General features: G+C 48.4%; 1 protein-coding gene across 50 annotated transcripts in view; it reads left to right on the top strand.

Annotated features, from left to right (window-relative positions):
* Positions 1 to 13532, top strand: part of NCOR2 (nuclear receptor corepressor 2) — a 372848-nt gene that overhangs the window by 158762 nt on the left and 200554 nt on the right. For all 50 annotated transcript variants that reach the window (XM_083476607.1, XM_083476588.1, XM_083476601.1 and 47 more), the window contains exon 8: positions 8856 to 8908. In XM_083476607.1, the coding sequence (XP_083332733.1) occupies positions 8856 to 8908 (53 nt within the window). The remainder of the gene's footprint in view (positions 1 to 8855; positions 8909 to 13532) is intronic.

Genomic DNA, 13532 nt, shown 5'->3' with positions numbered 1-13532 from the left:
ATACATACAGTGTTTTTCTCTCTCCCTGCAGCCGCCCCCACCTCCCCTGCATACTTCCCTTCTCCCCCCCCCTTTCCATCCTTGGATTTTGGAGGGTAGCCAAATGGTTGAGAAGGAGGTAGACTGACTCCAGCATCTGCATGATGGCGAGATCTGCAAGGAAGGCTCCCTCTGATTTCAGAATGGCCTGCTGGCCTGATTCTGGTGCAGGAAGCTTAGCAGACAGAGCCAGTGGGCTGAGAACACCTGCCTGGTGACAACAGAATGCAGAGGAAGCTGCCTTACATTGGCCCATTCACTCCAGTATAGTCTGCACTGGCATGACTTATTTTTGAGAAACCCATGTTGGGTCTTAGTAATCACAGCATCCTTATCTAAATGCTCACAGACTGACCATTGAACTATCTGTTCTAGGACCTTCCCTGGTATCGATGTTAAGCTTACCAGATAGTATTTACCTGGGTCTTCCTTTTCCTTCCCCCCCTTTTTGAAGATGGGGACAACATTTGCTTGCTTCCAGTCTGTAGGGACCTCAACTGTTATCCAAGAACAGCAAGCTCCTTTAGTACCCTTGGATTCAGCTCATCAGACCCTGGAGATTCAAATTCATCTAAAGTAGCTAGGTGTTCCCTTACTACCTCTTTGCCTATCTTAGGCTGCAGCTCCCTCCTTACATCATTTATTCTGTTATCACCAGGTTGGACATTGCTTTTCTTTTAGGTGAAGACAGAAGCAAAGTAGGTGTTGAGTAGTTCCACCTTTTCTCTGTCCCCTAATAGCATTTCTCTGTCTTCCCCACAGAGGGGATCTACCATTTGCTTGTTCTTCCTCTTATTTCGGATGTAGCCAAAGAAACCTTCATTCATAAAGCTCATTCTGAGCTTTAGCCAGCCTGACTTTCCCCGTGCAACTGTTGGCTACTTGTGTGTACTCCTCCTTTATGACTTCCCCGTTCTTCCATTTCTTATACATGCCCTTCTTAACTCTCAGCTCACCTGTAAGCTCCTTATGCAGCCGCACCAGTTTCCTTAGATGTCTCCCACTTTTCTTACTTTTGGAATTGTCTGTATTTGAGCCTTCAGTATTTCTCCTCTTAGAAACTCCCATCCTTCTTAGACTCCCTTCTCATTGAGTGTTTCTGATGATGGGATCACACTCAGTACTTCCTTCAGCTTTTCGAAATTGACCTTTTTAAAGTCCAGAGTGTGTATCCACCTACGCTCAGTTTTCCCTTGCCTCTGTATCCTGAAACCCAGGAAAACATGATCCCTTCTTCCCAAGTTTCTGAGTGCTTCCACTTCATCAGTAAGTTCCTCCCTATTGGTGAGGACCAGGTCCAAGATAGATGATCCCCTTGTTGGTTCTTCCACCTTCTGGGAAATGAAATTGTCAGTGAGGCAATGGAGGAATTTGTCAGACCTTAACACTCTTGGCAGAATTTGAGTCCCAACAGAAATCGGGGAAGTTGAAGTCCCTATGATTACTATTTCTCTCTTTTTTAATGTTTGGTAATCTGCTCTAGTAAGGCATCATCCAAGCCTTCAGTCTGGCTTCGCGGTCTGTAGCAGACACCCACAGGAAGGTCACTGTTGTTTCTCTCTCCTCATTTTTTACCCATATACTCTCAGTCTGCTTTTCATGCTCCATGTCATGGATTTCTTCACAAGTGTACACATCCTTCATATATAATGCTGCTCCTCCTCCCTTCCTGTTTGGTCTATTCCTTTTGAACAGGTTATACCCCTCAATTCCTACATGAAATTTGTTAAATTTAGCCTGCCCAGTGGCTGCAGGAAGCAGCTGGATGTAAATTGCACAGTGAATTGTGGAAAGGGCTCCTTTTGGTCTTTGGCTGCTGCCTTTCATGTCCGGTCGTGACACTCTGGTTGCTGTCTGTGGTTACTAGGCAGCTGTGATGATGCCTTTGGGCTGCAGTACGTAAGCGACTTGCACTGTGGCTTATCACCCTGCCTAGGAATGGAAGCCACCTGGATGGCACCTTCATAAATGGTATGAGGGTGATGGTGGATGTCACTGTGGTCTTTCAGAGTTTTTTAAAAATAAAAAATAGGCTGGTCTCTTTGGAGCAATTAAATCATTTCAAGTAAAAAATCTTTCCCAACCCCCTTCCCCACTGTGGGCCTCCCATCCTTTCAAAATTAAACCCTACTGATGTCTTCTGTGGATTTGCTGGTGGGCCTCCTCTCCCTGACTGCATTCACATCCAGGCGGTGCTCTTTTACCATTTGACAGCCAAGGCTTCCCCCAAAGAAATCCTGGGAACTGTAGTTCGTTAAGGGTGTTGTCAATTGCACCTCTTGGAGGCTGTTTCCTAACTACTCTCAGCTCCCTTAACGAACTACAGTTCCCAGGATTCTTGGGTGGGGGGTGGAGCCTTGACTTTTAAAATGGTAAAAGGGTGCTTTCACTCTATAGTGTTGATGTGCCCCATTTTACAGTAGTCCATACAATGACAGCTATGGTAACATAGTGTGCTATTAGTTTCTGTTGGTTGGGTCTGTACATAAAGTCAAATACCCCACAAGGATCACATCCCTAGTACTTACATCTGTGGCTTTGTAGATTTGGCAGTTCAAGTGTGGAACATTGGTACTGGCCGTGTAGAACAGGCCCACTGGCAAACCCCAGTTTGTTTGTTTTTTTAAGGATTAAAGTGACTGTTAGATTGTGGAGGGGAGAGTCTCAGCAGAATTTTCAGTGATTAGTGGGTGGGACCAGTGCTCATTATAACTCTTTGCCTCTCCTCTTTGATTGACAGAAGGTTAATTTGGATTCAAGTCACATCATATTTATAATTTCAATGTGAGTTGAAATCATTTTCCTTATTGCAGAATTTGCATTTCACTGAAACAGATTTCCTTTTTAATTGTCTAAGCCCTTCTTGTGGCTACTCCGGCACATGAGAGTGTGTTTGTTCAGATTTTGGGAGTAACGTGCTATATACTCAGTGGCATAGTGCTACCCGTGCCCACCGCAAGAGCTTGGGCGCCCCCCCCCAAAAAAAAACCAGGGATGGAGTGTGCTAGCCAGCCACCAGGTGATGGCAGGGCTAGGAAGGTGAACAGCACCCTCCCCACCCTGTCCCTGCCCAGTGCGCAGGCACCCATTGGGCTGGGTGAGAGTGGAGGCCTCCATCACCCAGCCCCCGCTGCTGACGGGTGCTCATATGCCTCATGGGGTGGGCGCAGAGGCTACTCTTCACCGGGTAGAAGTGGGGCGCAGAGGGTGAAGAGCACCCCCTACACCAGGGGTAGGCAACATAAGGCCCATGGGCCATATGTGGCCCAATTGCCTTCTCAATCTGGCCCGTGGACGGTCCGGGAATCATGGTGTTTTTACATGAGTAGAATGTGTGCTTTTATTTAAAATGCATCTCTGGGTTATTTCTGGGGCATAGGAATCCGTTCATTTCCCCCCCTCAAAATATAGTCCAGCCCACCCCATGGCCTGAGGGGCGGTGGACAGGCCCACGGCTGAAAAAGGTTGCTGAGCCCTGCCTTACGCTCTGTCCCTGCAAGGCGTGTGAGTGCCTGCCTGCCTGCCTGCCAGCTGGGGGGGGGGCAGGGCAGGGCAGGGGGCGGAGGGTGCTCTTCACCTTCAGAGGGAGCTCTCCGCACTCACCCAGTCCCTGTTGCTGATAGGAGGGCGCTTGGGTGCTGGGGGCCTAGGGGTGGTGTCTTGTTTGCCCCTCTTCCCCCAATTCTGCACCGGGGCCATTCCCCCCCCCCCAGCTATGCCATTCTATATACCACAAATGATTTCTGATGGTAAACTACACAGGAAGCTGTATAATACCAAACTGCAGCTTTGCTCCAGCTAGCCTACCAAAGTCTCCTTTTTTTAGGATTGATGTTGTTGAGCTTTTTTGGGATTTAACCCCAAACTTGTTGACCTTTTTTATGATTAAGCAGCACAAAATACTTTTGAACTACCCTTTGGATCAGATCACAGACAAACGGCAGGCAGGAGTCACAGATGATCCGCAGCACGAGCCAAATGGCGGGTGGGAGAAAAAGCCAAACACCAGTCACCCGTGTTATGTGGTCGCCGGCAGGGATACAAAAGAGGGCACATACGAGAGCCGACGGGTGGACGGGACCTAAAGCTTCACGCTGGGCACCTGCGTGAGCCAGTCAAGCAGCCGGGATAGAGAGGCAGGCGCATGCATGAAACTGTGGCTGGGCAGGTCCTAGAGCCGCACTCAGGGCTCATGCACGGCGAGTGGCTGCAAGAGCCGACCGGTGGGCGGGTGAGCAAGCCTCAGTGCCTGTGGGGCTGGATTAAACCGACCAGCGGGCCGGATTTGGCCCGCAGGCCAGACTATGGACATGCTTGAATTAAACATATAAGCTGTCTGGATGCTGACCTAGATACCCACCCGAAATTGACAGCTATATGAAATAAGTTTGAATATAGCTAGGGCAGTAAGGTCTTCAGACCATTGCGTTACAGTTGGTGAATATTTATCCTTCCAGTCTCTCTTAGTTTTAGACGTATTGTTAAATCTATGCTTCTATTCCCACATGCAAGGCATCACTTGATGCTGCAGTCATCCAGTGGTGTAAATGCATGGCCCCAGCACTGAGGAAGCAAACAATGACCCACCTGGAGATGGGAATCAGCTGGCTTCACTCGTAACATTTCCTGCTCAGGTGGCTTCATGAAATGACTCCATGGTTTGCATACAGCGAAATGCTCCCCAAAGTGTGACTGTGATTAATTTCCATAGAACACTTTCTGGGGTCAGTGCACAGACAACCATGTCTGCGATACAGTGCAAAGCGAGGGAGTTCTGAAGGTAAACTGGGAGATGAAGCCCCCACCTGGCTCCATCAAGAGAGACTTATGACCTATGAAACTGCCATGCCTCAATCCTGCATTCCCCAACCCTGAGCTCTCCAGGTGTGACTGGACTATAACTCCCATCAGCTGCACCTAGCATGGCCCAGTGGCCAAGGAGGATGTGCCTCCTTACAGATTAAAAAAAACACAAACATGTTCAGACAGAAAGTCCTTCTCTCTGACTTCCTAGTTTTCTGTTTTGTTTTTTAAATGCATGGGGGTTATTCAAACCATAACCCATCTACCTGTGTGGTGTAGCAGTGCATCCCAGGAGAAGCTGTGCCATTTGGTCTGCCTGGCTTCCACTCGACTCATTTTCAAACTTTCACTCTGAAACTTTGTTTGAGGAAATCCCCTGTGCAAGTTGCTTTCTCTAGTTTGTGCTGGCCTCAACTTGCACAGCAGACAGGGAGAATTTGTCGTGCTGACCCTGAAAAAATTGGGACATTCTGCAGCTTCCCAACTCATGACTAGTGTTCAACTCCGAAGGCCCTGGTTGCATTACTCATCTGGAAACAGCCCAAGTATGGCCATAATTTTGATGAATGATTCATAAGCGAAGTGTTAGTCATGTCTGAGGAGGTAGCTGCTTAAGGTGGCCTTGAGGGCACTTTGTTCCTTCTCCTTAAGTGAGAAGGCCCAGAGAAGTCACTGAGCGACAGGATGTTTCCCCAGAAGGGCTTCAGTCTCATTCACACATTGGGTTGGTCTGGGCTTTGTTGTTTTGAAGACGCAAGAATCACATGCCTGCTCCACCTCCCCTAGGGCTGTCTTATTTTGACTTGCAGTGACACTCCAGCAGCAGTTCTGGCGGGTGTTTTAATAGCCAGTATGTTTTGAAGTGGCAGCGCCAGAGATTGAACATGTAGTCTTTAGACATGCAAAATATCTTTCTGGGGGAAGGCAAGGAGGAGACAGCTCTCCCTCCCTCTCACTTTTTAAAAAAACCAACAGAAACAGAGTTTTACTGTACAGGTTGGTGTTCTCCACAGTCTCTGAATTCTGTTGTAGTACATGAAAGGAATTCAGCATTGAGTTGTCTGTGTTGAAAATACCACAAGTCTCTCTGTTGGTTTTGCTGCAACAAACTAACATAGCTGCCCACCTGGAAATTAGGGAAATAGATCCTGGGTATGTGTGTGTGTGCATATTTTTAAAGTTACTGGACTGTATTTATTGACCTTACCGTTTTTTTGTGGTTTTCCAAAGATGTTTTCTTTATAGCTTTGTTGTTTTCTGTCTGAAAAATTAAACGGATAGAGAGGAGAGAAGTGGGGAGAGTCTTGTAACAGTGGATGGGTGTCAACAAACCCTTCTGCAGTATTGAAACAAAGCAATTAGATAAATTTCCCGAACATCATCAGGATATGTGGGGGGAGGGAATAGATCCACTATCAAGACTGGATTCAAGGCTCACCCTGAGCAGCTGTTATATCTTGTTCCAGGTGAAAGTGAGTTTTAATTCTTGAATTGCTGCACCATTTGCTTTCTCTAGGGACCCAAATCACAATCCCTTTATGAAATTTGTTGTTGTTGTTTAAAAAATTGTACACTTCGCCCATTCAGCTGTATTCTCTGGATGGTTCAGTTTAAAATCATTAAATATAAATGCAGCAGTTAACATCTGTGTCCAGCTAAGTTCTAATTAGAGTAGACCCACTGAAATTAATGGGCCTGCATTAATTAAATTTGTTAACAAATTAATTAAATGGGTGTACTCTGAGTAGGGGTAGCATTGGATCCAACCCTGTGTATGGCCAAATGTAGTTTCTGGCTAGGCTTTCTGATACATATTTGTCCTGATGCTTAGGTGTTTATTGGTCAAAAGAACATACATAAAGTATATCCCAGCTCAACGAGGCCTTTGGTCCATCATTATAGTTGTTGCTATTATTGTTTATTATTATTTATACTTGTTGGTTACTTGTTACCCAAAGGTCTCTAAGAGACTTTTAAAAGTCTTTTAAAAACACTACTATAAATTCACTATGCCATAAAAACAAACCTCACAATACTGTGGAAGAACCATGGCTCAGTTGCGGAGCGTCCACATTGCATGTTGAAGGTCCCAGGTTCCTTCTCTGGAGTCTCCAGGTGGGGCTGGGAAGGTCCCCTCGCTGCCCAGGCTCCCATCCCAAATTCCGCAGCAGAGGCTCTCATGTGAGAGTAGAGATGTGAAGGCCCTGGAAAGAATTCAATCTCCACTGCCCCAAAATCTCCCTCTGCACCCCCCCAAAAGCAGGAAGATTTGGGGGGGAATGCATTGGGGATGGGTGGGATTATGAAATAATTTCTTTTGGAACAGTGAGCAAAATGTTAAGGCCAGGTGTCCAAAATTATTTCTAGAACTATGCAGCAGGGAGACCTTTATGTAAGACTGTGCACAGTATCAGATAATTACAGACCATTACTGAGAGTACAACTCTCAAATGCAAGCGCAAAATGCAATTTCTGCCATTGTCACAAGGGGAGGAAAGTTTCTTCCAGAAAAACCAGGGGTGGGGGTGGGAAGCTTGACAATTTCTGTAAATTTTACATCTCTACGTGGAGAGTAAGAAAGCTTTTCTCAAGACTTGCACTGGTGCAGGGCAGGCTATAGGTGCAGAACGCCCAAGTGAGTTTGAGAACTGCATCAAGGATTTGAGATCATACGAGAGCTGCAAATGTGTCTCGACAAATAGCCAGCTATGAAAGGCAAGATGTGGCCTGCTCACTCGCAAGGCTCTTTCCTCCTATGGCACTGGAGCGCTTGGAGGCATGCACTCCTCCAAATGGGATCCTGGGTCTGCTCCCCGTGGTGGAGGCGACTGAGTCTTTGTCAGCAGGACAGAGGTCATTCCCCATGGCTCCTCTCCCTCCTCTCGGCTGGTTGACATCTTTGGTCATTGCTAGGGAATCTCACAGCTCCCTGGCTGGTGGCAGAATAGGTCTCCCCTTTCGTGCCCTTGAAAGGTGTAGAAGCAGGGCGCCCACCCTCCCTCCCAGGCCCCACCCCAGCCCTAAGGCAGCTGGGATTGTGGGGTCACATCACCCTCAGACCCTGAGGAGCTGCTGCCAGTCGATGGATCAATGACCCAACCTAGTATAAGGCAGATTCCTATGTTCCTGAGCATGCTCTGCTCGGACTGAGTCCTGCTGCTTCCTTCTGGGGGAAACTGCTCTTTAGCGCTCAGTTGGAGCAAATGACAATTCAGGTTTCTCATGAATTGCCATTTGTTCCATTCAGTTGCTGAAGAGCAGGTTTTTCCCTGGAAAGGAGCAGGGCAAGGGGAAAGCCCCTCAGACCTGTGCCTAGAACACGTGGGTCAAGCAGAAAACCACTTTGACCTGTTCTTTCTAAGTGTGGATGAGCCCTCTCTGGCAGAAGCTGTCCAGCATCTCAGCTGCATCTTAGTCAACTCTGCTTCCTGAGAGTCTTTTAAAACTGGAAATGCTGAGGGCTGATTGTGTGGAGCCTTCTGCATGCCAAGCTTGTTCTTTACCACTGAGCTGTGGAGGTTGCTCTGTCCTTTGCAGCCACACTCCCCACATCCCCGGCCCATCCCCTGAGTTCCCATGTGTGCGACGTGAACATTTACTTCCACCATAAAGTGAGTAATAGCCTGCCCCCTCCCCAGCCTGCTACTCTCTGCTGTGTCGCACATGGGGCTTCAGAGGAGTTACGTTGCAAATTGCTTGTTTCTGAACAAGCTTGCTTTTGAACAGTGTATTCTTGGTTCTGCGGTGACTCAGGCAGGCAGCACCTTGGGGAAGAAAGTAGAAGCGAATGGAGAGGAGAAGCATCTCAGGTGATGGTGGAAGGCTGTGGGTGGGCGGTGGAGCAAGTGGGCCTTTGGCACTGACGTTTGGAGTTGTAGGGACTTAGCGCGCCTTCAGCTCCCTGGGAGCCAAAGCTCACAAGCGGTACAGGGTGTCTTGCTGTCAGCGCTCCATAATTATGATATGCTAGCCCACGCTGTGATTTACACTTCAAATTTCCTTTTCCTTTTCAGCCACTCTACAACCAGCCCTCAGACACAAGGCAATACCATGAGAACATTAAAATGTAAGTACATGGCAATAAAGTCCTCTTCCATCTCTTTCTCTCTACCCCCTCCCCGCCTTCCTTTCAAATGTCTGTGCATTAGTGAGATTAAGGCAGGGGGAGAAAGAGATTCTTTGCCCTTCCTGCCTCAAATCTCTTCCTCCGCAGCTGAGACAGAAAAGCAGGAGGGGACATCTCTCCTGTTTGCCCTCGTGCTGCGTTTCCTGCTTTTGAGGCTTGAAGCAGCAAAATGTCCTAAGTGGTTTGTCATTTGGAGTCAGTGGAGAGATGGAGCAGGGGTGGCTAGAGTGTGGTGGGTAATTGCTGTGGAAGGTGAGGGAGGGAATCCGCTTTTGGAAAACAGAAAGGGGTGTGATGAGAAGGGAATTGGGGGACGTTCGTGTGCCTGTGTTTGGATGGGAGATTTGAAACGACCTGAAGATTCATGGCATTTTTCACCATCCCTGAGCAGTTCAGCAAACAGGATTCTGCACTTGCACAGAGCTCGTTTGGGATGTCTGTAGAGGATCCTGCACTAGCCATGGGAGCAAGGTGGCTTTGGTCAGCACAGCCAGAAGATTGGGACGAGGGGAGTGAGGCCAGGTCCCTTGGTGCTCAGGTCGGAAATTCCAACCTGATCCAGAAGTTATCCTGAAGTGAAGCCTTGCAACTTAAGTCTAGTTTCCTGTCCTTCCCCCCAAAAGACCACAACCGCAGTGTGTCATCTTACAGCAGCTCTTACAGCAGATCAGGTGTGGGTTTTGAGTTGGTGTAGATCATCAGGCTTCCTCAACCTGGCCACATCTGGATGTTTGGGACTAGAACACCCATCATGACTGATCTCTGGCCATGCTGGCTGCGGCTGATGAGAGTTGTTGTCCAACGAAGTCCACTGAGTGCCATGCTTTGGAAGACTGAGCCAAACTGTAGCGAAGGGTGTGTGTAAAAGAGACAGACAGACAGACAGACAGACAGACAGAGAGGAGGGGAGGGAGCTGGGAGCACTGTGCTTTATCTCTGTTGTTCTGGTTCCACCATTACATTAATATTTTGGCTTTCCTGATACATATTTGGTGTTTGAAGCAAAGGAAAGGGTGGCACCTTCCATGTACAGAAGCTGACAGAACTGGCAAGTGACAGGACAATACGCTCCGTCGTACTGAGAGCAGCAGGCAAACATAGAGGCCACATGGCAGGCTGCATGCGAGATTCATCTCTGTCTTCCTGCCACTGCCACCCCTCAGCTTCTGCTGGTTGAGTCAGCTGCCTCGCCTTCCTTAACAGTTGTGCTGGCCCTGCTTTGGCTATAATGCTCCCTGGACCTGTTCATTATTGTGGGGACTTTTAATGTTCTCCCTGGTGTTTTGTTATTAGCTTTGGGTTGGGATGGCTGACGGAGTCCCAATACGTGTTTTTGGAAGGCTGGGAGTTGTTGGGCTGGATGCTGACATTTACACAGCAGTGGGCAGAAGGAGGTTGGGCTTCCATGATGGGAGAAGGACAACTGTGAGGGCCTTTCTTCCGCCTCATCTGGGGAGGCCTAGTAGACTTGTTGGCAACCTCCTGCGTTTCTGGGTGCTGGGGGTTAATGCCACCAATAATAAGATCATAAAATCCAGGAATTGATCCAGAATAAGCAAACCTATTTCTGTCATGCATCACCAGCTGGAGGAGGTGGGAGAGGTCTCCTGTTGTGGACCTACAGATTTCAAACCTCGCTGCAGCCAAGACTGGGGAGGTGGGGTGAAGGAACAAACCAGCCCCCTGCCAAAGTTCTCTAGTTCCCAGGTTTTGAGTGCTTCCCCTTCAAACAGTGTGTATGTGAGACAGTATTGGAGTTCTTTTGGTGCCCCAGATGCCATGCTGCCCAGGAGGCTCCCCTGCCAGAGCTGGCCAGGGTGGTCTTCGGTGTGGCATTGCATTTCTTATATTTATATTCTTCATGTCTTCCATCATAGATCCCAAGGTGGCATATACCAGGTACTGACCAGATCCACACCCACTTAGCTTTAGCAGGGTGGCAGCTCCTTATGCCTTCATGCCAGGGGTAGGCAGCCTAAGGTCTGTGGGCTGGATCCGGCCCAATCGCCTTCTCAATCCAGCCCACGGATGTTTACATGAGTAGAATGTGTCCTTTTATTTAAAATGCATCTCTGGGTTATTTGTGGGGCAGAGGAATCCATTCATTCCCCCCCCCAAATATAATCCGGCCCACCACATGGTCTGAGGGACAGTGGACCGGCCCACAGCTGAAAAAGGTTGCTGACCCCTGCTTCATGCCATATCCTGGGACCCTGAGATACTGGTCCTGAGGCAGTGTGCATGCCCTTTCCCACCCCCCAACCCCAGACCCTGATAGGTGCAGCTCAGGATTCAAAGGCCATTTCTCACAGTCCTTGCATGTTTCCTAGTGGCTCACCTCATTGGATAGCTTAAATGCGGTTCTTGTCAGCTGTGGGTGGCTGCCCTGGCATTCAGGAACGCACTGAGGGGAACATGATGGTAATGTATATCCTCTGTGGTCCCCTCTGGAGGACTGTCCCTTGCCTGCTCAGCCACAGTGCAGCTAGAGGAGGGAGTGTAATGCTAGCGCCCTAAGAACAGCCACAGCAGGCTTGTATTGCTGCCCGGAGGCTGTCAGCCCAAGCCAGTGAGTGAGGAGATAAAATCGGAATGGACTGCTGGGTTGGCATTTGTGGCCCTGTGCAGCTGAGACTTGGCACAGCAAACCTGGAGGGGAACAAACACCAGAAGCTGCCTTATCTCGAGTCAGCCCACAGGTCTGCCTGGCTCAGTATTTCCATACACTGGTTGGCAGCAGCTTTCCACCTGCTGTACCTGGAGTCGTACCTGGAGAAGTTAGGGCTTTCTGCATGGAAAGCAGATACTCTGCCACTGAGCCTAAGGCCGTAGTTGGACTGAGAAACAGCATTGAAGACTGCGAGAAGCCCTTGCCAGCCCCCAACCTCCTTTTGCCTCTTATCTTTGGCTTCTCGGTCTCAGTGCCGCACAACTAACAAGGACTAGGAACTTGTCTCTCTGTGTGTTTAACTAAAATGAAAGAAACCATAGGGTTGTATCCAAATACGTTTTACTCAGTGAAGTTAGCCATCTCCACCAGTTTTAATGGGCATACTCTTGTGTATGGCTAATGTTACCCTCGGAAGGTAGCCCACCCGTGATTGAAGTCATGCAATCAATTCTGAGGCTGCCCAGGGAGCCTCTGAGCCCAGAAACTCCTTGTCCTCCTATCTGTTCCCTCTCCTTCCTTCGCCTCTCCTTCCACTGCTACCAAGGTACGCCATTGTTGCATTTTTGTGGGCCTGGAGATGTGATGATGAGTCTCCATTCTGGCATGTCATTCTTAACAATTGGCCCCATAAGGCTGTCCTCTCTTCCTGTGCACAGTGTGCCCTTTTGATCCACGTAACCAATGCCTGGATGTTTAATGTTTCTGCCTTTTAACAGTGCACAGTTAAAATTAATTTCATGCCCCAGTTCATTCCTGCATCTGCAATTTCAGGAGCTTCTAAATCATTGCATTCAGCTCCCTGGGAGACCAAGATGCAGTGTGGCTTAAAGAGCTTCACTGTGACTTTGTACATTAGCTGTGGTGGTAACACAAGAAGCTGCCTTAATGTAAAATCTGGCCTCTAGTGACTCCAGCCCAGCTTTGACACTGTTTTGACTTTCAGTGGCTCTCCCAGACCTGAGGCAGAGAGAGGCCTTTCCCTCCCTTGTAGCAGAAATTGGGTTCAGGGGAATGCCAGCCTAACCAGGTATGTCTTTGGGAGCTGGTGGAATGCCAACTCTGATGGAGCCTCATCAGTATTGGCATCCTACCAGCTCCTGAAGATTCATCTGTTTAGGCAGGTGGTCCCCTGAGCTGATTTTATTGATCTAGCTGTTCTTTCCAAACTGTTGGGCTTTTTGATTGATAGTTTGATTGTATATTTTAATTAAGCATGGCTATTGTTAATTTTAATTATATCTTGATTTTAGAGTTGTAAACTGCTTTGAAGTCATTTTTGGCATGTAGCCAGGGCAGTGTATAAATTAATAAACAAATAGCATGGGATCTTTAACACAAGGATGGGAAACCCATGGCCCTCCACACACTCTCAGATTCCAGCTCATGTCATCCTGGCTGAGGCTGGTGGAAGTTAATGTCCAGCATCTGAAGAGCCACGTGGCTTTGTATTGTCCACACGGAGTGGCAGCTCTTCTCCCGCGGGGGCTTCAGGCAGGAGTCTCTCCCAGCCCCACCGGGAGATGCCAGTAGGGTTTGATCCTGGGACCTTCTGCTTCCAAGGCAGGTGCTGCAATCCCACTGCTACCAACCCCTCCTTGGGCTACAGCTTCAAATGCCTTTAGCCTGGAGTGACCCTAATGAATCTGCACCGGTAAGAGCAGGGCTATAAAAGGATTGCATTTCTACTGTTTTCAATTATTAAAATCTTGCTTTTGGAGGCTCTCTCCTTCTTTGACCTTTTTGCCTTCTCTTCTCTGTAATACGCTCTGCTTCATGCTGAAGGTATGCAGCAAGTTGCCAAGGTGGCCACATACTAGTATAGTCTTCTTGGGTGCTTGATTCCCTTTCCCCTTTTAAACACAGCTGGCAACCCCCTCAATTAAAAACTCTCCC

The sequence above is a fragment of the Podarcis liolepis genome (assembly GCF_965112155.1).
Source record: "Podarcis liolepis genome assembly, chromosome: 15".
Taxonomy (NCBI): domain Eukaryota; kingdom Metazoa; phylum Chordata; class Lepidosauria; order Squamata; family Lacertidae; genus Podarcis; species Podarcis liolepis.
This window is presented reverse-complemented; position numbering and strand designations above follow the sequence as displayed.